This window comes from Ciconia boyciana, chromosome 13 (genome assembly GCF_034638445.1).
Source record: "Ciconia boyciana chromosome 13, ASM3463844v1, whole genome shotgun sequence".
Taxonomy (NCBI): Eukaryota; Metazoa; Chordata; class Aves; order Ciconiiformes; family Ciconiidae; genus Ciconia; species Ciconia boyciana.
In genome coordinates this window covers 137,300-163,196 of record NC_132946.1, presented here as the reverse complement: position 1 = coordinate 163,196, position 25,897 = coordinate 137,300, and the positions used below count along the sequence as shown (strand labels likewise).

The following is a 25,897-nucleotide window of genomic DNA, read 5'->3' as shown; positions in this document are numbered from 1 at the left end:
CTCTGTTGCAAACCTTATAATAAGAATGACTGTGAGCATTATTGACTGCGTAGGGGAGTGTGTTGAAAATCAACATCCATTATTAAACAGCACTTAGATTATTATTTTTTTAAATCTGAATTCTAAAGTGTGGACAAGGAATGTCTCTCAGTGAAATTAAAGCAAATGATTCTAAATACTGTGCATTACACAGAAGTTAAGATTCAAATACTTAGGTTTACATAGTACTCAGATTAATTCTTGTTGAGTTGTATAATGAATCGTTTAGTTGAAAACAGTGCTCTATACATCACGGGGAGATATATTCATTACAATGTAAATCAACTTACCTTGCATTTTAGCGTGCACTTACCTTGCACTTAATGCATGTCTCAATAGTATCAGCCAAAGAATTACTCTGCATGTGAATGTTTGACAGATAGGAAGAAAAAATAGTTCTGTCTCATCCGTGAGATATAGCCATGACACTAAAATGAATATGCAGAGAACATTTTGGGTGGTATAAGCTTTTTGAAGTTCCATAGTCTAGCATATTAGCATGGGGCGGGGGGTGAGGAGGAAACTGTGTCTTATGTTTGTGGATGATGATGACTGCAACCATTGTAAAGGGCCTAGCAGCGTGTTCCAGGCCAGTTCTATGGCCAAGCCAGTGCCTGCTGAATGGTAAGGTCCAGGTTGTGTCAACATCCTGACAACTGGGCAGTTTTAGGGTGCTCAAGAGGTTGATGTCTGACACCAACTATAGCTTCCACAGCTTCGTACATCACTAGAATGCGATGCTGGGCTATACTTAAATGTGCTATGTTTCATCAGGCCTTCTCTGTATGTTTGCTTGGTTTTGTTTCTGTCTTTATGAAGAAAAAAAGCCAAAAAATTGTGTGGACCCGAAGAAGTGCTCCTTTCTCTAGATCTGTGAGCTGGTCTAAGACAAAATGTTGCTGACAAGACATACGGACAAACAACATCTTGTATTATAAGCAGTCTCCTTATATTCTAGATATGTATGCTTAAGGCAGTGAGACCAACCGGTTTTAAGTTTTTGCGTGCCGCTGTGCAAATGTGAATGGTGCTCGCCCCTTCCTTGTCATTATTTTATGCATGTTAACTTAATTGTAATTTGCTCAGGTTCTAGATGCTACCAACAGATTAGGTTGTGAAGAAATGGGAGGATATGGACCTCTTAAGGCTCACCCCTTCTTTGAATCCATTGTGTGGGAGAACCTACATCTTCAGACACCCCCAAAACTTACAGCGTATTTACCTGCTATGTCAGAGGATGATGAAGACTGTTATGGAAATGTATGTCTATTGCTATATTCAGCTCTGATGCTGCCTGAGGCTTTCATTAAAGCATAATTATTGCATATTAAATATTTTTATTGAAACTACTGATTAGTTATATTTTAATGACTCAATTATTAAGACTGTAATATAAAATTGCTGGTTAAAATTTGAACTAGTCAACATTTTTTTTTTTCTGATAAAGTGAGTGTTTGGAAAAAGTACTGGCTGGCTTGCTTTTGACTAAGCATACTTTTTTGGATAAGGGCCTGTTTAATCTAGAGGGAGTAGGCCATCTTTTTGCCCAAAAGCATAATAAACAAAAGCATGCTTAAATGAAAAGCCGCAGTTTAGTGCAAAATAAGCTTTTTAATCAAAGGAATTTCTTTACTTAATTTTGTTTCCTCCTTTAGTATGACAATCTCCTGAGTCAGTTTGGCTGCATGCAAGTTTCTGGTTCTGCCTCTTCCCATTCACTGTCTGCCCCAGAGACAAGTACACCACAGACATCAGGAGGAAATATCGAACAGTATATTCATGATCTTGACAACAATTCCTTTGAGCTGGACTTACAGTTTTCTGAAGATGAAAAGAGGTTACTTCTGGCAAAACAAGCTGGTGGAAATCCTTGGTAAGTTCTTTGAATATAGCTCATCTGTTACTAGCACAGCAGTAAGGAATCCAGAAAAATAAGTTATTTTGATTCAAATTAATATTTGTCAATCTTAATATATTCAGGCAAACAATTGGTGACTAGATTTTTCTTGACTTCTATTTTTAAAGCAATAGCAGTGAAAACATAATACTATGTTTCTAAAATTTACAAGGTCTAGAAGATGGTGTGGAGTATGTTTAGAAGATAGGCAGAAATGACACTATACCAGTGCTGAGAAGTCTTCCCTCTACAGAATCCTAGAACTAGAAAAGGTTCCTTCTTCCTTACAGTTGCCATAAGTTGGGTTTTTTTGAATGATAATATTCTGTTGATATCTAACCAAAATACCTCCAGACCATGTACTTATTAGCGTTTCTCTTCACTCTTGAGAGGAGTTTCTCATTTGTGATTCTGCTCCCCCTGACCCCTGTCAGATTTAAAAATAAAAAAAACCCCACACCTCTCTGGTATGCAATGAGGACGAGTCCAAAACTCATAAAGTTATTCAGGACTCTTTGGTGGAAAAGGAGACACTAGGGAGAGACATGGAAAATTGCTTGTTGATAATAATAAAAGCAGTTTCTGTGGAAGAATTACTTCTGGAGTAATAGGTTGTTTTTGTTTTTTTTTCTTAAGGCATCAGTTTGTGGAAAATAACTTAATCCTAAAAATGGGTCCAGTGGACAAAAGAAAGGTAAGGGCTTTTCTTAATTCTCTGTAACAAGATTCAGCTGTCACATTTTTGCACAGTTACAGCATAAATAAGGGACCTGTTTTAGAGCTTCCTTGTTTAACTTATTTGTAAGCGTTAAGTTGTTTTGTTTATTTTTTAAAATGTAGTGTTTTCCTGTGAATAGATTGTTTTTTCTTAATTTAGTGGTGTGCTCTTGATTTTTTTAGAAAAGGCTAAAAGTAAATGTGCTATTGATGCTTTCATTTCAAGACTGTAGTAAATGGGTTTTTGTTCCCTCTCCTCCTCCCAATCTGATATAGCCCACTAAATGCTTTGTCTTGATGCATGTCTGCATGTGGATCAAGCCACAAATATCACAAAATAAAATACCAGTCCTTATTGTCCTTAACTGTGGTGTTTTTCCTGGATCCAACTAGTGCCTGTATCCTGAGAGAGGCAGAGGTGACATTAGAACAGCTTTAAGTATTAACTTTAACATGGTACAGATGAGCAACGATAGTCTGTGTCAGCTTTACAGGACTGCACGTTCTCTTTCATCTGAGTTACTACCTGCTTGTTCCTAGTTTTCTCCACAAAATCATGAGTATTGATTTCTGTGCTGGAATCTTTGGCAAATAGATTTTGCTTCACTCAGTACAGCTAGTTGTTTTATGTTTTGTTAGAACTTGAAGATGCTTTCTTAAAATAGTACTTGTATTTTGCCAGGTAGTAGGACTGCACTGCAACCCCTTAAAAAAGGAGCAAGGTCAAATAGGTAAAGCAAAAGAAAAAAAATAGTCCCCCAACTCAAACATACTATCCTATCACTGAACTGTTTTAATTCTACTGCTGTTGTTAAATTCAGAGATCTACACATCTACATTTTTTTCCTCATACTTTTTGTGCATTGCTGCTTCTAATTTTCTTGTTAGGGATTGTTTGCACGTCGACGCCAATTGCTGCTCACAGAAGGGCCCCACCTGTATTATGTGGATCCTGTCAACAAAGTTCTAAAAGGAGAAATTCCATGGTCTTTAGAGTTGCGGCCAGAAGCCAAGAATTTTAAGACCTTTTTTGTTCACACAGTAAGTGACTTTCTTTAATTTCTTTGCAAGTTGCACTAAGGTCCTTGGACAATTATTCTAAGTTGTTAACAAATAAATTTTGCTGGAGAAAATATAATTCCTTAAATACAAGTGCTGATAGCCTTAATTTAAAAAAAAAACAAAAACCACACACACAAAAAACCCCCACCAAAACAAAAAAACCCCAACAAAACCCAAACTAAAACAAACAAAAAAACCCCCTGACATACACATTTCCCACAAAAATACAATTGTATTTTTTATTATTCATGTGTAAATAAACTATAAGTGGATTTTGGGTTTTGAAGGAAGTTCTTAAGAAGGACTTTTAAAATTCAGCCCTCTTTGTATAAGTGGATCACAAGGAGTGTACCAACAATATATTGTCAGTTGACTTGACTGCTTAACAGTATTGAGATGCCAGATGTATGGTTATTCAGTAATATATAATGTTATATAACTGGAAAGTTTATGAACTGATTCTGAATAATTATCTTATTGGTAGGTGCAGCATAATTACTGCTTTTTGGTTAAACTGTGTTTGGAGTACTCATTAAAATGTTGTTCACTTGTAGCCAAACAGGACATATTACCTGATGGACCCGAGTGGGAATGCTCATAAATGGTGCAAAAAGATACATGAAGTTTGGCGGCACAGATACCACCAGAATGCTGCTAAATAGTAAAGCTCATCCAAAATTTCCCAGTTTCCCTACTTGCTGCTAGAACTCCGTGTGCAGCCGATCAGAGGAATCTTTTCAACCCACCTATTACCATCTCAAGGGGAAGCATATGTCTGAAATGTTCTGTTGTTTTTTTTTTTAAGAAAGAAAAAAAGAAAAGCAAAAACCTAATGGAATTCAGGGTCGCTTTGCTCGCTCTTTGTGCTTCTGTTGAGGCTTCCACATGCATATCATTGCAGTGAAGATCTTGCTTTTGTGCACTTCAGCTCAATTTCTGCTGCAGACTAGTGGGATAGACCTTGCATTACCAGCTTCACTTAAGATGAGTTAAAACCAATCCACACGCACACACGCCGAATCATGTACCAGCCTTGCATTTTATGGGGCTGGAGTTTTCTGTGACTTTCAGATTATCATTAAACTGTATTTCATCAGGGAGCTTTTACATGCCTCTCCTAAGCGCCACCTCTTTGTTTTCTCTTCCTTTCCTCACAGTCCCCCAGCTTATTGGTGTATGGCACTTGTAGCCAGGTCAGTTGCACCCTTGTGTAATTCCTAATATAGTTCTGGTTGCAGGATTTATGTGGTACTTTAGTAATTATGTGAATGAATCAGATGTATGTCTCTGGCAGACAGGCTCCAATGATACCGGTTGTGAGAGAGTAAAATGCTGAACATGGCACTGATAGTTTTCTAAAATTGAAATGTTGGCTTCTGAAGCATATAAGATTTTAAACATTCAATTTAAATTTTAATATGAATCATATGTGTGTTTAATCAAGGGACAATAAACTTACCAGCATGCTTTTAACTAATGCTAACTAAAAAATTAACTAGTTAGTATGGGGGGAAAAAGGTTACTGTTGAAGTAGTAAATAGTTTTTCACCTTTTCAGGAGATGAGGGCTAGAAGTTTTCTTTCCAGGGCGTGCATGTATTGTGCATTTTAGTGGGGCCAACCTACTTACCTGGGTAGAGAAGGAAGTGTGAAAGCTTTGTACAATTGATTACTTGACTTTTTTTGTCTCATTGTATAATGAGATGTACAAATAATCCTATTTTTGGTCTTGGCCAAATATTTAGCAACTCTGAAAAAATTTAAGCAATTGAAATTAGATCCATAAAGTAATCTGGTTAAAAATTCAAAGGAAAATACTGATAGAAAGGGGAAAATATATGGTACTTAAGGCATATCTATAAAATGAAAATATTTTTCATATTGATCTCCTTTATCCTCTTCAAATTAAGGCTTTTTTGTGGTCAAACATTTCTTGTAACGTTGCAAAGACATAACTTTCTATGTGCTAAAAACAACTTCCCTAATGGTATTTTCAACATGCCAGTGTTCCTGAACCTTGCAGAGAGGAATGACCTAGGGCTGGACAAAGGCATTCCTTCCTTGTTTTAAAAGCAGTATAAACATCACACCTATTTATTCACCTTCTACATATACCATCTCTTTGCATTTTGAGGTCTCATACTATGATGTGCTTTTCCTTCCACCAAAGAAAGAAGTGTTCCCCTGCAGTGTTGGAAAAACTCATGGGCTACTGTTCTAGAAGCAGTACTTTAAAAGCAGTGGCTTATCAGGATTTCTCAGAAAACATATGAATGTTGGACATTTTGTTGTTGTACAGGGTGAAGGAGATTTATTATTGATCTCTTAACAACTGTGTTACATGGTTGAACTTGACAGGTCAGCTTTTCCAGTATCTTTCAGTCTTTAAAGGAGAGAGTGCAGTTGCCTTTTCCTTTGGAAGAACTACATTCCTGTAGGCTTCTGTTTTCCCACCATGTACACAGACTTGACAAAAGTAAATTACTGGCTTACAGTGCCTGGTGTTAAGGGAGCTAAGGTGTCCTGTAAGTGGCTGAGATGAGAGAGACAGAACACCATTCACTTTGCATCATGAGAAATTTCATCACATACAAGGTACGCTCCTTGTCACTAAAATTTGAATAGCACAGTACACCTTCTATCTGTGCCTGTATTAATCCTGTATTTATCATTCTAACCAAGATGACATATATTATAACTTTGTTGCAGTGCTATCCATTTGTTCTCTGGCTGTCAAATTCCAGCTGTATGTTGGGTCCACTGGAGGCAACCCTACCACTTTTGGATTTAGTTTTTGGTATAGATATGTAGACATATTCCCAACTTTATACAGGAGAGTTTGGCAGTGATGGAGATTCATGGTGCCACTGCTGTTCGGTGTAACAAAATGTGACCTCACATAAAAAGTCTGGCAAAGTTGTTCTGCTAACAGCGAACACCGTAGCTTCATTAGGAGATGCAGGGATCTCCATTGTTTTGTTCACTAGGTGGAAATCTAGGAATGTTTAAACATGTTTTCTGTAATATTTAGACTTCTTGTCATTTTGCCATAAAGTAATTACTCTGCTTTTTCACACCTTGAAAATCCTCTCTCAGTAGACTTCCGTCCTGCCCACCAAAAGCTTTCAGCCAAAGAGATCTTGATAGCAGAAAGCTATCAAGAAGGTGTCTGGAAGGCTGATGTCTGCATTCTAGTATTCCTTTTTTTCTTTTGACAATGCTGTCATTAGAAAACTGTGATCATCTCTTACAGGCATCCCTCCCCTTAGAACTTCAGTGTTCCAAATCTAGTCTTCCTTAGCTGCTGCTTTTTCGGGAAGGGCCTAGAGCTTTTCTGGGAGATGTATTTGTCTGTCTTGGGCTGTAAGTGAAATCTGTGGTTTTGAAAGACAGCAGAAGAATAGAGTGAGGCAAGACAAAGCAATCATGTGGATTTAAGTATGTTTCACCAGTTGGTCCACTTAACTGTGTATTGGCAGGTGCTGCATACTATGAAGGCCTGGTTCCTGTTTTAAATGCTTATATCTGAAGAGGGGTAGCTTCAGATCTTTGTCCTGAAGATCACTCCTGTGCTTCATGGGAGTTCATGGAATGAAATGTACAAGGGAGGATCTTCAGAGCTGCAGATAAAGAGCAGAGAAATTAACTGGCTCTATCTGAGGTCTTGCAAAGCACAAAAAGGGTTGTTAGGCACTTGAAGACTCTTCTTCAGACTCCTCACTGCAAACCTACTGAAAACCCAATCTGTTGATTGATTAATTCCATCTTTTGCATTATGAACAATTGCCAATCATTTGTAAAGAATCTGGTCATAATGTTGCAATTTTGTTTTGCTCGGCATTTGAACTTCAGGAAGGTGTTTATTCTGTAGGGTGGAGCTTAAGAAAGGATGTACTACTGCTAGAAAGGATTTTTGAATCACACTGTTCTATTCAGTGTCCAGCCCAGTCACAGGAAGTTTAAAACTCCTTTGATAAACTGGAGAGATGAGTTTATTACTGTTGGCCTTAAAGTCCAGTTTTGAGAAGGATTTATATTAAGGAAGACTTGCTTCAGATCTGATGGTGAGGCACTGTGAGCAGATTTATATTACCTATTAAGATCTCATTTCCTAAGCACTTAGATGCTGAAGACATCAAACTATCAGACAGTACTGTGCTCCACTTACTTTTCTCCTTCTGATGTGATTTAGTTGTGCAGTATCTGCTATACATAAGCCCGGAAAAAAACTCTGTAGGTTGAAATAAAGCTGTGATAATTGTAACCCATTTTCATAATTCAAGATGCTTAATTTAATGTGCTTGATATCATTACATTTTGTGCTGGGAACTTTGAAGAATCCTGAGGATTTCCCACATGTACATTTAACAGTTTCTTTTTAATGATTTAGTAAAGTCAACACAATTACTTAATTTGGCCTGTGGGCAAAACATTTGATTTCAATACCTTGCTGAGGAGAGGAGAGAACTGGTGTATTAATAGTTGCCTAAAGATGTCTGGATTCTGATCATTCCGTCTACTAGTGAATTACACGAATAGGTGTGGTATTTATATCTGAAATTTTGCTGAATGCCTGTAATACTTTATGCAAGTATTTTATTAATCAAATGGAAGTGCTCCTGCAAAGCTTCATGACACAGATTGTCCATCAGTTGATCAAGTGAGCTTACAGACAAGTAATTCTCTGACCCCAAATGGCATGCTTTCAGTTAAGGTAAGACTGGTAATATAAGAATGTTTCCTCTTTATTAGAAGAAATATGACTCTCTGAGAGGTTCTTAAGCACCCAATAACCTGGTCTGTCTGTCAGCATGGCAGTGAATGTAGATGGTTGCTATTTGACAGAGCTTCCGATGACCATGTACTAACTCTGATGGGATGTGGCAAATGTTCTAAATTGTAGCAGAATTTACAATTACTGTATCTGACAAAAGAGAAAACATAGGAACCAGGAACCATACTCAGTTTTGATAGTTGTATGCTAGCTGTTTTCAGGTTGGTGGCAGTCAGTTACGTGTGTAATATTCTCTACCTGGTTTGTAGCTGTAACTGTGATGTACAGATAAAAGCAAAAAAAAAAAACCAACCCCAAACAGAACCACCCCCAATCCCCTCAACAAACACCACAAAACAATCTCCCCTCCTCCAAGAACTCGTGAAAACAGAAGCAAATAATGCAATGATATAAGATACACACTTTTGTATTTTTATTCTTATAAGGTTATTTGCTGGCTCTTGTTGGCCTCTAGTTCAGTCTGTGTTATTTAAATTCTAATATATGAATTATTTGGATTGAATTCATGTTCGGGGCCATGGTGTTGTATGTATTGATGTACAGCCTTGAATGTGAATAATTATTGTAAACTATATTTTACACCTTTTTTCTGGCTTTATTATATAAATTTTCTATTGGTCGATGATTTAATCATATCTCATAATTTAATGACTGTTTCTTCTCCTCTCGACAGATCTCTGTGCTGTAGATGTGTAGTTAGTGACTGGATGACGGATTTCACTTATGCTTGGTAGTCTGTAATAAAGGCATGTAGGGTCTTGGCCTGGCCTCCGCCTCTTCCTTCCGCCGCGGGGGGGCAGGCGGGCGGGACGGACCTCCGGCCCAGCGGCGGCGCTGTCGGAGGCGCGGGGCCGCGGCCTTGGCGCGGCCGGCGGGCGGGCCGCCTGCTGGGGCCGTCGCTCGCCGGCCGCCCGCTGGGGCGCGGCCGCCCGTCCTCGGGTCGTGGTGAACGGCCCCGGCGGACGAGGCCGCTCCAGCGCAGGCGCTGGGCGAGAAGGGGGAAGGGAGCAGTTCCGAGCGGGACGCTTCCGGTGGGAGGTGCGGCCGGGGACCTGTAGCTGGGGCGGACCCTTCCGGCGGCGGTGAGGATGGCGGCGGAGAACCACTGCGATTTCCCGGTTCCCCCGATCGGCGGCCTCGGCCTGGGAGGCCCGGGCGGGCCCTGCCGCTGGTGCAGCTCAGCGCCGCCGCCCGGCACGGTGCCCGGCAAGTGGGTCCGGCTGAACGTGGGGGGCACCTGCTTCCTGACCACTCGGCAGACGCTCTGCAGGGACCCCAAGTCCTTCCTCTTCCGCCTCTGCCAGGCCGACCCCGACCTGGACTCGGACAAGGTGAGCGCGGGCCCCGCCGCGCCGCTCCGCCGGGCCCCCTCCCCGCGCCGGCCCCGCCCGGGGAGGGAGCGTCGCGGCGGTGCCTGGGTCCCGCTGGGAGCCGGCGGTGCCGGGCGCTCGGTGCGCTGCGTTCGGTCCCGCGGGGCGGGCTGCTGGCGTTCCCACTGGCGGCAAGGCGGAGCAGAAGGGGACCGCGGAGCTCGGTGCCGCTGCGAGAGGCTGCCGGAATGGCAGCGACGGGCTCTGCCGTCGTCGGGGGAGTTTCTGAAGCGTCGTGTTGCTTGGCGAGTCCCTGCGCGTCGGGGGTGGGGGTGGGCTGATGGCAGCAAAGCGGTTGGGTTCGTGAATGACACAACTGCTCCTAAATACGACGGAGAGAGCCCAGGATCGTTCGTGTGTTTGTTCAAAATCTTGTGTTGCCTGGCCGGGTTTAGTTTTAGTGTTTTAATGGAGTATCTGCCTGCACCGATGTCCTGGTATTTCTGCACTGTCATCACCTCTCGTTCAATTTCGAGAACCAGATCAAGCTACTTTTGATAATAACCGCTCTCACTTAGCCATAGCATTCTGTGGTTCAGCAATTCTTTGAGTAAAATATTACTTATTCTGCATGGACTGCAAATGGTGGGTGATACTGAATATTCGAGCATTCATTCTGACTCATTTTTAGTAGGGAAAGAAAAGTTACTGATTAAGGTTTTATTTATGGAGTGGTATGTAGTAATGGATATCAAGTATTCATATATAGTGCTGGCTCTGAAAGAGATTTTGGAGCATAATGGTCAAAAATGGACTTCCAGGACAGTACGCTTAGGGAAAAGGAGGGAATAGCTCATAACCCTTGAATATATAACCAACAGGTTGAAAATAAAGAATTGATTTTTAGATATCTTTTCTTTTCTTTTTTTTTTTTTCCAGTTATGCTATTAGTAAATTTCTTAATTTTCTCATGTGTAACTTCCAGAAAGGATGTTTAAATGCTTAAGAAGATAGGGAACAGAACCCGAATACTGTTCCAGAGTTAGAGAAAAAATACCATAAAGTGTGGCAGTATGGGGATTGGTTTTTGTTGTCTTTGGTTTGGGTTGGGTTTTTGGGAGAGGATTAGCTTAAACTGACCTATAAAAATAAATTTTAAAATGTAGGTGGCTTGCTGATAGGTCAGAAGCGGTCTTCACTTGGGAGGGAGTAGGAAAGCTTTCTTCTAAGGTTTCTTAAAGAAAAGATAAGGCACACTTAATAATTAAGGCACCTGTTTCAGGTGTTCTACTGCAAAAAGGTGCTTATTTGCTATCTCTCAATGTCATCAGAGAGACAGAGAAAACACATTTTTAGAAGAAATGCGTTAGTTCTAATTAAGGTGTTTGGCTGCCTTTTTTCACCAGTTGATGAAATCAATCATCTTTCTCAAGCACAATCAGTGAGGTGTTGCTATCTTGCAAAAATTTCATGAGGCTACTAATCTGAACTTTTTTACTGCGCTTACATTTTTGGGTTGTAGCAGCGAATCATAAATTTATGCTAAGGTTATTTAGCTATTTGGTAGGATATGGAGAGACCTGATTAGTTTTTTTTTCATGTTTCTAGGCTTAGGTAGTTATAGTTGTTAAGAGTGTACGTGACAACTTAAAGCTAGCTGCAGTCACAGCTATGGAAAGATATTGTTTGCTTACAGGGAACATGCCTATACATTATTTGAGCTGCTTAGATACTACTAAGTGTCATCCTTTTTTGCCAATGTAGAAGTCTAATGGCAACCACTTTAGCAAGATGCAAACAAATTGCATTGTCCTGTTATTGTGAGTAGTCTTTTTTATAAAATTGTAGCTGATATAGTTGTCTTTAGTAGATTATTGTGCAAATCAGTAATGTGAGGCAAGCAGTAGGTATAGAGAACTACAAATTGTTGTGGAAAATCTGGATTTAGAGAAAATCCTGTTATTCAGAGATGCATTCTTTAGGCTTATGAGCCTGGACATCTTCAATTTGATGTACAAAAAGCAAAGCCTTTCCTGGTTAAGTATGCACTATAGTCTTCTTTTCAGTACAACATTTGTCAGAGTTTCATGCCCTGTTGTCTTGACCACCTGTAGTCATTGATTTTTTACTTCAACCATTCCGAGCCTGGTTTCTGCAGTCAGCTGTCATCTTGGATTTTGCAGAAGTGGCCTACTGCTTAGATTACCCATCATAGTGTATTAATTGCAGTACCTAGGATTACTTAAACACATAGAGCCTTTCTTCCAAGGATGATTCAGAATCTTTAAATTCTTCATGTCCTGTAAACAGCAAAACATAATCCAGGCAGTTCCTTTTTTTCCTCTGAATAGCAGATATCATACATGTCCTTTCAAGAGGAAAAAAATCCTTCCCTGACATCTCACCAGTTTGTAAACATACCGTCTTGATACAATAGCACATTAATAGATTGTCTGTATGGTTTAATTTTGGAATATCAGATGCATTTAACTGATGAGCACAGATATTTCAAGGGAATAATTGGTGATGTTTGTGTTATCTTCCTGGACTCTGGTTCTTCTCCTTTGTCACATATATGTAAATCAAAATCTGATAGTAATAGATTTGTTTTTTCCCCTCATGGTATTACTTTTTGGAGTCCAGTTATGAGCTGTAACCTGATAGATACTAAGTTGACGTATTTTTCTTAATCATATACTAAAGATTATTTACAATTACTACTATGCAGCACAATTTTGTGCTCATAAAACAGTCGTTCTTACAAGGTGCAGCTAATAGATAAAGATACTGCCCTCCTAAAGCTTGGAGCATTAGAGCTGGTCTTTGACCTGTAATTCCCTGGGTTCGATTCCATTGTGTTTTCTTCCTAAAAATCACATGGGTTTTAAAAACCTAGTTTTAAACTTTAAAGCGAGAGAGAACGTGTATTTGAGCTCGTATGTGGGCTGATGCCTGTTACACCCATCCCAGACATACCTGTCCCTACTTCTAGATGAGGATGTGGGGGAGGTCGGGTGGGGAGGATCCTGAGGGATGAGCCAGCAGATGAGATTATCAAAACTGATAGCCACAGCCCTCTGGTTGAAAGAAGTATGAAAAGTCTAACCTTAACAAGGTATATCATGTTTCCCGTACGGGGAATTTGTCTGGGATGCACTTCAGGAACTCATTCTGGGAAGTTTTAGATGTGTTTTCAACAGATTAATACTGAATTGTGCTTATAATACAAAACACGTTTTATAGTTCATAGGCACATTTCATATTCCTCTGATCATGCTCCATCTGATAAGTACGTAACTCAGCAAAAATGAAAGAGAAGGTATATTTTTTTGTAACTTCAGTGAGTTAAAGCAGCTTGTGGAAAGCTCTAATGTCCCGACTGACAAAAGGGAGGGAGGCAGATTGCACATCTAGAAGCAAGACCAAGCAGAAGAGCCAATAATTAAATTAGCTCGTACACCAGTAAGTGTATGTCTTTGAAGAAAAAAAGTTTAGTTCACATTCTTTCTTGCGTTGCAAGATTGCCAAATCAGAATCTTTAGAAAATGAAGCCATAAGAAATGCTTATCCTGGATGAGAACAGACCTATAAGCAAAGCCAAAAGTTAGTAGTACTGTTTCTGCCTAAACTCCACAAGTGAGGCATATCAAATTTAACCGTGTTGATACATTAAGAAGTTCTGAAAGAGGTTAACTGGATGAGTTTATTAGAAATGAGAATAGGAAACTGAAATAGTTCATAGGTAGTACTTTACAAATATCAGTTGCATACATAGCGATTTTCCTCTACTGTAATTTCTACACCAACATGTTTTTTTGTTATTTAACTACATAAATCATAAGATTTCCTTAATGCTTGCTATTAAAAAGAAGTCAAAGGCTTCAGGAAAGGTAGCATGTTTGCCTTCAAATTATCTTCAGGTGCTAATGTTGAACAAGGCCGTGCAGCCTATCTCTTGGTACCAGGTGTGTTTCCACTTGCAACAGAAGGAAGATTAACCCTGGTGCACCCTGTGGCAAAACTAGTGTTGAACGGAACAAGATAGTGGATTGATTCTCCAAATTTAGTGTGTTTCACAATGTGATATGCATCTTTGTATTGAAGACTCTTCTTTGTATTTAAGACTATTTGAGAATCTTTTCAGCAAACGAATGAATGAGTGGTAGTGGTCATACCTACTGTTCACAATAGGATTTGTTTTCTGGAGTGTTTAATCTTGCTTTAGAGATGAATATGTAAAAATAGACAAGCAGAGTCTTGCTCACTTTTTCATCCTTGTTTAAGTTATTTAATGCTTGTATTGTAAGTTTAACTGCCAGGTATTTCCTGATTTCAGCACCTTCCTATTTTATCTATATACCAGTTTTTCTTTTATAAACTGTTCTGTCATTCTTTAAACTTTCCCCTAAGCAAGAAGATTGTCAGCCTTCTTTAATAAGGTTTTTGGCAACAGTATTCACGCTTGAATTTTAATGCCTTTCTGAAGTTAAGTGTAATTGTACTGAGGTAGAATCTGTTAAGGAAGGAAGCAAGCAAGCACTGAATGTTTTAGAAAAATCAAAATCTTCCTGGCAGCACATCCTTAACTGTCAGCACTAAAAAGTATCTTAATTGTAGTTATTATTCTAAGATAAAACTGAGATAAACTTTATTTGTCCATGAGATTTGTGACTAGTTATGTGCTTTGTATTATTAATGTGGTTTTGATTAGTACTGGCAGTCTGCTGATGCTCAAAGTTTTTAGGTCACATAGTTTGAGAAAAATGTGTTCTGGGTGTCTAGCTCAAGATTCAAAAAGCATAGAGGGTAGGGGAGACAATTATTTCTAAATCCAGATTTCATGCCAAATATTATTGTATTTCTGTGTATATTGCTGCTTTTAGCAGAACTTCTGCTTGCTCAGTATATGTAAATGATGTCAGTTTTTTAGATACCCATGTTACAGTGCACGGCTTTGAGCCAAGAGCTTGGTGGTGCGGATTCTGAGTGTGTCCATTCTGGAAAAGTATTTGAGGAGAAGTCTTCGGACTAGTTTTGACCTCAATGAAGATAATTAACTGGAAATATATTTCTGACATTTCAGCTAGTGTATTAATGCAATTCTTGGGGAGAATGTTAAATGGGATAAGGGAGGTGTATGTATTTGGTCCGACTTCTGAGTCCTACTGGAATCTCGTACCTGGTTCTGGTATCCATGATTCAAGGTCGCTTCAAAAAACTGGAGAACTTGGAGGGTAGTCACAAGATGAAATGTGATTTGACGGAAGGTTATCAAGAGCAAAACTGTTTTTTTGGCAAGGAGTTTAAGGAACGACTTCTCAGTCCAGAATTACATACATGGAGACTAGAAATCTAATAGTGAAGCCTGTTCAGTCTAGCAAAGGTATTGTGAGATCCAGCTAGTGAAGTGTGAAACTATAAATGTCCAGGCTAGAAAGTACATATTTTTAACAGCGACAGTAATTAGTTATTGGAATGGCTTGCACAAAATGGTTAGGTTTCACCACTACTTTCTAGAGGTTAAATTTCACTGTAAATAAATGGAGTCCTATGTATGTTTTAAATTAAGATCAGGCTAAGTATTCGTTATGATTCCTTTGAGCCTCAGTCTCTACAGAGATTGAAGTGGAAATGTTTGAGACTGGAATACATGATCATTTAAATGTTTTGGGCAATATTTTTCAAATTCTTTGAACATACATGTGTATTTTGAGTCTTCTGTCTCCATGAACGCTGGATTGTAGATATGCTTTAGGGTTAATTCTTAAGGAAGAAGGAATATGATTGTGAGCTACACTGACTTTTTATTGGTATGCTGAACCAGGTGATTGAAAATTTAAGAACAAGTTATTAGGCTTCCTCTAAAATTCCGTGGTATTTGTAACTTGGACTAAACATTGGTGAGGAAGAGTGGTAATAAACAAATGCAGCCTTCACTGTACCTCAGCAAAGTTGTCTTTTAAATGGTGTCCTTGTAGAAAGGAGCAGATATGGAAAAGGTTTAGGACTTACAGACAACGAAGGAAAAACTCTTGGTAGAGAGAAGAACATAATGCAAAAATAGAACTGGGTAAAGATGCAAAAACCTGTGTGGTTAATCCAACTTTTGTATTGGATGCACAAAGATGACCAGAGCATTTGCTGTGAGTATCCTTACAAAGAGTGGCACAATTTGTATGGAATACCTATGGGGTTGAAATGTGGGCTGATGTGACTACTGAATAGAGAAGAAAGTTGAGTTTCAGCTACTGTTCTGGTAAACATTAACGCCTGTTTGTATAAAATGTATCTACAAGAGAGAAAACTGAGACCTTATTAGAATATAGATTTGTCTGGCATTTGTGGTATTCACCTGAAACTTGGGAAATGGCTTCGAAATACCCACACTAGTTGTGTCAATGAAGATTCAAACTTGCTCAAAGCTTGTAGGAACCTAATTAACTAGTTAGCAGAGGGAGTAGCCTAGCTGGGACAACACAGTCTATGAATGTTCAAGCTAGCATGCTTAAAGCTAGTTCAGTTATGTCTGCGCAAACTGTAGCTACACCTTTAAACTGTCTAGATCACGTTTGAAGTGCAATTTATTATTCTTATATTACAATAAACCAAAAATGTTTCTTCTAGAAAGAGTGTCCAAAATGCTAGTTACACATGAGAATACAATGTGTTTTCACGTACATGTGGATGAAGCCAATCCTGACAACATTCTGAAGGTGTGGAAAGACTTATGACCCATAATTTGAGAGTTCTAGGTGGAGCAGATGACTACATTACTGTGTCAGCTTTTATTGGATTTATGTTTACATAAATATCATTAAAGATCTAGTGTAATCGGCTTTTCTTAGTGATTTCAGCATGAAGTGCTTAGTGTACGTTGAAGAATAATCAGGCAGGTCACTCTAAAGGAGGAGTGAGAAGGTATTTTCTATAGGAAGATGCCTAGGAAGTAAATTTTCTGCCTCTTTTGCCTGTGCATTCTTTGCATATTGTTACAATATTCTTTACTGAGTGGTTTACATTTTGGGTCTTGACTCCCTGGCACTAGTCTGTAGCACGCCTGAGTTGTAAGGTCAAAGTCCAAGACACACATCTTCTCTTTGGAAGCATGTTAATTAATGCATGTTTTCCATATCTGTAATCTGGGTAAGCAAGGCGCCAGTTACTCTGAATTGTTCAGTCTATTCATGATTTCACATGGAATTTACATATTAAAGTGAATCCTATTGACAGAATTTGGATTGCTCACTGTTAGAATTTAGCTAGAGTTCTTAAACTTTAACTATTGACATTTACTCATGTAAAAAAAAAAAAAAGTTACTATTACACCATAAATTATAAGACTTTTGGATTCCTTTTTCTTCTTTTTTATTGGTTTTTGAAGACACATTGTTGCCTGAAAGGCTTCATAGAGTAAACTATGACACTGGTGTGATGGTGCTTTATTCATATGTGGTATATTATACATATGTTTGGTATGGTATTTGTATTTATCAGTGTGAAGATTAAGCATTTTTATAGATTCTAGATGGTAATTTGGCAAGGAAGAAAACTTGATAGTGGTTAGGAAAGGAGTGAGTATAACAGGAAAAAAGTGATATGAGGAACAACAGAACAGAAAAAAAAGTTGGTTGATGATGAGGAAAATAGTTAAAAATAGGTAGAAGACAATTCTAAGCAATTCTATCTTATGTTTCACAGGGTGGATGCTGTCAGTATGTGTAAAGCATGTTTGGTATAAGTGCTAATAATAAGCTCTGATATGCATGCTAGGCTAATGGATTCAGGTAATGCAGGTTGCTGGTGACCTCTCATGAGGTGGAAGTTGAAAGAGAAGGCCTGACACAGCTTGTTCCCTTTGTGTTTTTGTTGGAAGCTTGTTTAGTATATAGAAATCTACTCAAGTAAGAGTAATTTCAGATACTGTAGTCCGTTTAAAAAAAAATAAAAAGAAAAGGAAAAATTTCTTTTTTTGAGGCCTTTTGTGTAAGGAGTGAAGTAACTGTTGTTACTTCAGACTTCATTTAGAGCTTTTAGTTATTTTGCTTCTGTGACCCACCTGTCTACCTCTGTAATGGTGTAGAGCTGGTGGCCAGTATTACTTCTCAGGGTGATGTGAGAAAACATTGTAGTGTAAAAGAATACAATAAATTTATTGAAGAAGCTTGTTTCTAGAGACTTATTTTCCTTAACTGGGAGGAATTCCAGTTTTGTAAGCCCATATGCTTCTTAATTCAGTTCAACTCATGACCAAAGACTGCGCTTTTTTCTTTAAAACAGCGTTTCTTTTTACCAGTTTTAGATCTTCCTTTCCAACTTCACTGGTTTCTGTTCCTGTATTAAATAATACTTTTCAGCTTATAATTCATACAGTTGTCAGCTAATTTAATTTCTTTGGGTTGTATCTGTAGATTGTTCATTCTTGAAGTGTTTTGGTAATGTAAATATATTTAAATGTGAAACATTAAAAATATACCATTTTACGCACTTCATCTATCTACTGGTTTTGGTGCATAGTCTCACTTCTGTGAGACCATGAGTTTAGGCCAGAAGAAATTGTGATTAGACAATTAGACTTCATCAAGCACTATCTGCTCTGAGTGTAGGTTAGCTGACAGCACATTTTAATATATTACCATTTTTTTGAACAGTTAATTTTATATAAAATATAACACCCCTTCACTTGTTCTAAAATGACAGTGTGTCTAAGGGTGTAAAGCATTTAGCTTGTAATTATAGAAAGATGTTTAAGTTTTTTGTAGTTCGGGCTGTGGTCTTTCTACATTCTACCAACCCTGGTTAGACAAGCACAGTTATCCAGAAACTAAATCCATGTACCTGAAAATACATCCACCACCTTTTTTCCAATGAAACATTTTAGGAACTTTAGGTACTGTTAAGTAGAGAGAGTTTTCAGGTATCACAGTTCAGTAATCAAACCTTTACATATCAGCATTAGTATCCAAATGCAAAGGACAGTAGAATTTTTTTTATGCAGAACAACAAGTATCACTATCACATGTAGTTTTTGGGGAGAATGATTCAAATTTAGCTAGGATTGTTGGTAGTTATGCTTTTTTAGTATCTCCTGTAACCTACTAGAATATTAAAAATAAGAATAAATAGAAAAAGTATTTGAGCTGCTGCCACATCTCTCCAGTATATATCTGTAGAATATCTATTGCACCAAAACTTTAGGTACTAAAGGATTAATACTGACAGTGAGCCACTTGATAGTAGAAAGGAGCAGTGGATCTATTAGACATCTGTCTTATCAATCTTCCTTGGACCTCTGGCCAGCACAAAGTATGTCAGTATTGTATTGTTCACACATAGACTCTAAATTATGTAGGAAATACCAATTTTGCTCCTTTTTCTCTTTGTCAAGAATATCAGCTATGCAAGTAAATTTCTTGAACTGTGTTTTGCGTTCCACAAAATGCTGTAGTCTATGCAGTAAACTGAGCATCAGTTAGTTTGATCTATCCCTTCTTTGTCCGCATGAGGTGGGTAGGAACTGCATCTTCAGTATACTTTTTTTTAGAAGATGTACATGCAACCCTTGCTTGGTACACAACTGTTCTCCGTACCCCGTGAGTATTTGTACATCTGAGCTAAGACAAAACCAGAAGTTTTTAGAACAAAGTGTTGAGGTTAAAGAGAAGGTGGGTTGGTTTGCCTTTAATGTAAAAAAAAAAAAAAAAAAGCTGCTATTTGAACCTTATTGGAATGTAGCCTTTGTTCTGATTGTTCAGGTTTCCAAACAAAATGATAGTTTCCTGTTTTTAAGTGTTATTTTTAACCTTAATTTTCAGTGTTCTCACTTGCTGCTTAGATCTTTCATGCTAACAATGTTGATAATCCTTCGATAAGGGGTTGAGGGGAATTGGTCAGGTAAGAGAAGTTGTGTAGTACATGATTGAGTTGAGGGATCAGTGTGATACAATTGCAATTACATTGTTGAATTCCTTTTAATGTCTTTAATAAATTTGGCTTTAAGGGATGTGGCTATATCTGAATACCTGCTTACTATTCAGATGCCAAGCTGAATATTAGCTTGCAGTTCCTGCTTGGACGGTCAAATCATTGTGGGTTTTTTGGCTTTTTTTTGTTTGTTTGTTTGTCTGGGCTTTTTTTGTGGTGTTTTGGGTTTTTTTGTTTTGGTTTTTTTTTGGGTTTTTTTGTTTTTTTTTTGTTTTGTTTTTTTTTTCTAATCTAGGATGAAACAGGTGCCTATTTAATAGACAGAGACCCGACCTACTTTGGGCCAGTGCTGAACTATCTCAGACATGGAAAACTGGTTATTAACAAGGACCTAGCTGAGGAAGGTAAGACGTTACTAAATTTCTTGCTTTCTTGTCACTTGCTTATTATTGTCACTGCTTTTGAGTCACCAAAAGTAACTTAAAAGTAGATGGTAAATCTTAATCAGTGTAGCATTTTGATCTGTTTCAAGCGAAGCTGATAGGTATCATGCAGTTATAGTATATGCTGTTATTTGAGTGTTTCGAGTACGATTCCTGATTTCACAACCCCCGTCCCCAGTTAGAAATAGAACATAAATATTCAAACATAAGGGGAGATGCCTTTTATCTTATAATCTTGTATCTTTCCTGTATGACTGTGTGAAATATTTGGGTTTAGTCTTCTTCAAGCAAAAGAATACTGGCTGTGAAACAAGCTTTAGAGGATGTAAAGCCAAGTAAGAGTAAAGTTCTGGGATGTTCAGATGTGTGGAATGTGCTCTTGAAGAGTAAATTCTGCCCCCAGCTTCTCCCTCCCTGTCCCCAGTTCATATCAGTTTTACCCTAATGGGGGGTGACTGTTTTAAACCATATGGTACTAGAACTATATTGATAGGGTATTGAAGAAATCGATCAAAGAGAAATACAGTCTAACAAAATTAGCAGGAAATATAATTTCCATATGCCTTGTTAAACACATAGTATGTGTGGAGAACAGGTAAGACTTGAACGTGTGAGTAGGAGCAGCCTGTAGTATGTATCTTTAAGCTTTTGTTTCGGGGTCTAAGATCTCAAATGACAGGAAGAAAAATTTTCTGCACACTAGCAGCCGCAGAGCTTTTCAGTAGGACTATTTGAATTTCTCTTTCGTATTCCAGCCTGAGGCGGGGCCTGAGCTATGGTGGTCCATCAGTCTCCTATGGAGCGGCATTTGTGCTCCTTTTTTTGTTTCCTGCCTCTCATTCTGTCTGTGAAATGGCATCAGTTTTCTTCGGGGTTTTTTTAAGACAGTTTTTCAGAATGAGCTAAACTTTGAACTACATGTGCCTGAAGGAAGCCAGAATCGTTAGGTTCGTAAATGAACTTCTCCTAGGGCAAAATAAATCATTTTTCTATAGCTGTAGAGAAGATAATCTTAGGAACTGGTTGGTGATTTTGGCCTGGAATCTTTGGTTACACTCTCTTTCCAAAAAATGTTCTCATACTAGGTGTACTGGAAGAGGCTGAATTCTACAATATCACATCACTAATAAAACTGGTAAAGGACAAAATAAGAGAAAGAGACAGCAAAATCTCACAGGTGAGGCTGTTTTCTAGTGTGTTTTTGATTTTTTGTTCTATGGCAAGTAGTGGGTCGGTTCCATTTTTTTTCCTTAACTTCTCATTTCTCCAGTAAGATACTGAATGGCTGTCTCCATCACTGGCTGAGCTGGAACCATTAGTACGCAAAGATTAATATTCTTAACCACCAGTGCCTGCCAGTCTGCTTACAAAGGGCACAGGCATATGGTTCCAGTTCTTGTTCAAAACCTGAAAACGTTCTAAAGAATTGTTCAAAAATGTCTGGTAATAGTAGAATTTGTCATAATACCATTTCTGGAAATAGTTATTTTAGAAAACAGCTTTTGTAGAATGTATGTTTCTCATATACATTTAAATACTCTGAATATGATGAGATTGCCTAACTACAGTATAACTGCTGTTTATACAGTATGTTTATCCAGCATACATACAGATGCTGGTTAGCTCCTGTCATACGCTTTTGTAGCAAAGTTAGTTTCTTTATTTGTAGTGCTCTGTAGTTGAGAAGACTCTGCCTCTTCTCGTAGCAGATCATATTTCTTCACGAAAGTGAATATGATAGAGAAACCGTTAAGTAAAGAAAGTACTCAAGGTTGTTCTTTAACTCTGCGACTCTGGCCTTCCGTGATAACTGAGTCTTCATGGAGATATTACAAACTCATGTTGCCAAATTTCTCTTGAAGCCGGGTTGTGGGATAGCAGAGTTGCTCTGATAGCATTTTCTAAAGGATTTCAGCTTACATGGTCCTAGTTATTCATTGCTCTGGATGGGAGACTTTGACAGGGAAATAAAGACATTTTTTAATATGGTCAGACATTCCTTAAAGTTAGGTAGGCCTCTGCAGAACCTCAGCCTTGATTTTGAATGATGTGGTTTGCTACCACATGGAACGATAGGTAAGTCTTAAGATTATGTTGTTATAACTGTTACGTAGCACTTTTAGTCCCCACGAAGCATTGGGTCTTCTGCAAGGTGATTCTGAACAGATGAGATTTCTTTAAAAAAAAAAAAAAAAGACAAGGTGTTCAAGGTGGTGTTGCTTACCATTTCTAAAGAATAAGGGCAACTTTAGACAAGTCACAAACATAGTGAATTCCATGCTGTATTGAGCATCTTGTATTTCTTCTTGAAGGTGCCAGTCAAACATGTGTACAGGGTGCTGCAGTGCCAGGAAGAGGAACTCACTCAAATGGTTTCCACAATGTCCGATGGCTGGAAATTTGAACAGGTAAAAAAACCATATGGGATATAATGACAAAGTCTTCTAAAAATTCACTTATGTGAAAGAGGAGTATAAAGTCAATTCTATGCGTCTTTTTAAGTGCAGTCATTTTCAGAAATTGGCTAGATAAAGATACACAGTTAAGTTAAAATTTGGTATTTGTTTTCTTATTTGTCAGAGAACAAAAAACCTGTAGCTTTCCAGGAGGTCAATTGTGCTGACTTTCTATAAAAACATCTACATCGTGTTTGAAATGTAATTCTTCAGTCTCTACACACGAGCATTTGAAGGGTGAATAAACCAAAATTAACTAATACAAGTTTATAGGAATGGTAGGTCAGATATAAAGAGCTCTGGGTAAAAGACATGAGCTTGGGAGATAAATGTTTGTCAGGCCCAAACAATGGTTCTTCATATAAAGAACTGATACACATAGGAGAGTGAACTTAACCAGCGTGGATGTGAAGCTGGATAGGTGTGAGCTATGTGAATGTTTTTGTTCTTTGAACTGCATAAAAATAGCTTTGTGTGTACATTCAAGAACACACTGTAAAATTGCAAGAAGATCTTTTCTGTTATCTTCGCTGATGTCTGTAAATAAGAAACTAACTACGTGGCCTCTTCATCCTTTCACGTTCCTAACCTACCAGAATATTTAAACTGCATTGGAGCAATAAATCTGTTAACTCTGGAGTGAGACACACGTGCTCAGCTGCCAGCATCTTTTTCAGTGTCTGGTGCCAACTGTAGGAGATACTGGAATAAGCACAAGCCCCTTATCCTGTGCAGTCTCACTCTAATAACACAACAAAGCAACATTTTTAAGAAGTAAGGCACACAAAGGTAAAAGAGAACGTTTTGTTTATATACAATGAAATGTGTAAGGTGCTGGTGTCATGGAGACAGCTGTAATCAAATAAACTAAACCAGCACAGAGAAAGCTTCTTATGCTTCAGTTCTCCGGCTCAAGTATTACCGGGTCTGTTTGGCATGCCAGAAGCTGAATGTTGTTTAAGTCCCTGAAAAAAAGCTCCCTTTAAATGCCTAAGAACTTGACTGTTTTTTGACCAGTGCCTTGGCAAAGTTTTTTTGACAGTTGTCTTTGTCATGAGAAACTAGCTTTCATTACAGATAAAGATTCTTTACTTTTTAACAGGTTAAATTATACTATGGCTTGGATACCTGTCCTAAAGCCTTGTATTCTTTGGGGATATTGTATTTGGGAGTAATACTGCTTCGACAGTGCAACTGCTGAAAGAAAGATTATAATCTCCTTTAGAATTTAGAATCTCTTTTAGAACTGGATAATTCCAGTGGTTTTCTTGACCGTTATGTCCTTGTTTCATCCAGCTTTCTCCCTACTCCCTCCCTCTCCCATGTTGCTCTCTCTTGGACACATAGTTTGAAGTCGATAAACACAACAGCTGTATGGTCTCATAATACTTGGCTTCTCTTTACCTCAGACTAGGCCATCTCTCCTTTGGTTGTATTGCAGACCTGCTTTTAGCAGACATCATTCACTTGAAACATGATAAGAATATTCTGTATAATCTAATCAGTTTTATTGTTAAGATTTGAGAACACTGTAGCATTTCTGTAATTTTTTAGTTTTTCTAAACATGTGTTGCTCAGCAGCATGCTTCCTTCAGAAGCAGTCTTTGGGGTGGCACCTACCACGCTTAGTACATATTATCATTGCTGGGATAGAAGTCATCAGCTTTTTCAGAGGAGTAATATTCCTATGGGTTGAGCGTCCTTGTGCTCTGTGCCCCATATAACATGTTTAAGTGGTTGTTTTTGATCAAAAACATTTATTTCCCCGTAACATTTCAAAATTTTCTTGTAAAATACAATTGGGTGTGTTTATTAAATAGGAGTGAAAGGTGTTAAACTTCTGGTGCACTTATGAGGATGTATTGATGCACTTTTCCAAAGAATAGGAGTGAAAGCGCTGCTACAATACTGCAATTATGTGTCAGTCCCCATCCGAAAACTACTGCCAATAGTTTTGCTGCCCCACTTTTGTGAATACAGTGGGTTATTTTGTAGGTGTTTTTTAGCTTCAATTGTTACCTCTTCAGGCAATCAGGAGAAACAATATTTTGGCAATACTGCATAATGAGAAACTTTGGGCTATACAAAATTGCTACATACAAAGGCTTTAGACAGCAGTGGTGTGTCAGTCATGTAAATTTTAATGATTAATGTAACTTGAGTCTGTCACCATAATGCTGTCTTAAATATGTTCACTGTATGAGGAGGACGGTATTTAGCTGCTGCCGTCTAAATTATTCACATAACAATAGCAGGATAAAAATAAATTTACTGTTCACGAGCCTTCTCATCAGTAGTAATCTCCAGTTTACTCAGAACAGGCAGTTGTTGTCTAGTTCTTCACACCTAATTTAAAGCTCTAATCTTTCTCAAGTGCACTGACAGGCTATGCTTTAATTTGAATGGGCTAGGAATTGTCATGTATTGTTAAGATAAAATATTTTTTGTAATAACAAGTTGAGAAATTTAGCTGAGGTTGTTCGGACTTTCTGAATTATTAGATGTTTGGCAAGTGTGAACAGAGTTCTTGGTACTGATTTTTATGGAAACAAGACAGACAATTTTTTCCACTCCAGTTATTTTCTTGGATCTTCTGTGAATTACCCCTTCTAAAACCAATTTAGAGCACTCAACTTTTTTTCCTCTAGTTGACTTCATATGTTTCCTTAGCTGTATTTTGTTTCTCAGTATCTGGAACAAGATGAAGCTCTTTCATACCCAGGCTTGATATATTGCTTTACATAACACCTTCCAGTTTTATATCCACGTTACCTTCTGCACTTGGCAAGTATGACAGGAAAATAATGCTCGCTTTCATAATGCACCAAACTTTTATGTTTTTCAGAGTAGTTGGCTACATCACAGTGATATGGGGAGTTTTCTTACTTACTATCAGTAACTCTTAACTTCCCTTGAAATTACAAAGGGCTTTGCAACTGCCTCCATAAATTTTAAGTATGTTGAAATGAAAGTTGTAGCTTGATAGCAACCTGTTCTAGTGGCAAGTAAATGTTACCTGAACGTTTGAGCTCATCTGTTATTTGTACGATTTGGATAACGGTATGTGCTTCAGCTTTACAAAGGTTTCTTTTTGTGTTTTGCTTTGATTGGTTATTTCAGCTTGTCAGTATAGGTTCCCAGTACAGCTGTGGCCGGGCCCAGCAGTCAGAGTATCTGCTGATAGTGTCACGGGAAGTGAAAGGGGAAGAGAGATGCTTCCAGAAATGCTGCAGTGAGGTGTGTCACACCATTCTTTTT

At 38.2% G+C, this 25,897-nt stretch overlaps 2 protein-coding genes across 5 annotated transcripts in view; both read left to right on the top strand.

Moving 5' to 3' along the window:
• The window catches only part of PDPK1 (3-phosphoinositide dependent protein kinase 1), a 35,159-nt gene extending 25,889 nt beyond the window's left edge, over positions 1–9,270 (top strand). For both annotated transcript variants that reach the window (XM_072878441.1, XM_072878442.1), the window contains exons 10-14: positions 1,126–1,299; positions 1,695–1,912; positions 2,573–2,630; positions 3,542–3,694; positions 4,270–9,270. In XM_072878441.1, coding sequence (XP_072734542.1) covers positions 1,126–1,299; positions 1,695–1,912; positions 2,573–2,630; positions 3,542–3,694; positions 4,270–4,377 — 711 coding nt within the window. In that variant the 3' untranslated portion in view covers positions 4,378–9,270. The remainder of the gene's footprint in view (positions 1–1,125; positions 1,300–1,694; positions 1,913–2,572; positions 2,631–3,541; positions 3,695–4,269) is intronic.
• Positions 9,271–9,345: 75 nt separating this feature from the next.
• Positions 9,346–25,897, top strand: part of KCTD5 (potassium channel tetramerization domain containing 5) — a 38,156-nt gene continuing 21,604 nt past the window's right edge. Inside the window, exons 1-5 of one of the 3 annotated variants that reach the window (XM_072878452.1) lie at positions 9,346–9,840; positions 20,036–20,144; positions 21,269–21,360; positions 22,496–22,591; positions 25,760–25,876. In XM_072878452.1, the coding sequence (XP_072734553.1) occupies positions 9,598–9,840; positions 20,036–20,144; positions 21,269–21,360; positions 22,496–22,591; positions 25,760–25,876 (657 nt within the window). In that variant the 5' untranslated portion in view covers positions 9,346–9,597. The remainder of the gene's footprint in view (positions 9,841–20,035; positions 20,145–21,268; positions 21,361–22,495; positions 22,592–25,759; positions 25,877–25,897) is intronic. The other 2 variants (XM_072878451.1, XM_072878453.1) reach the window with 2 other exon arrangements.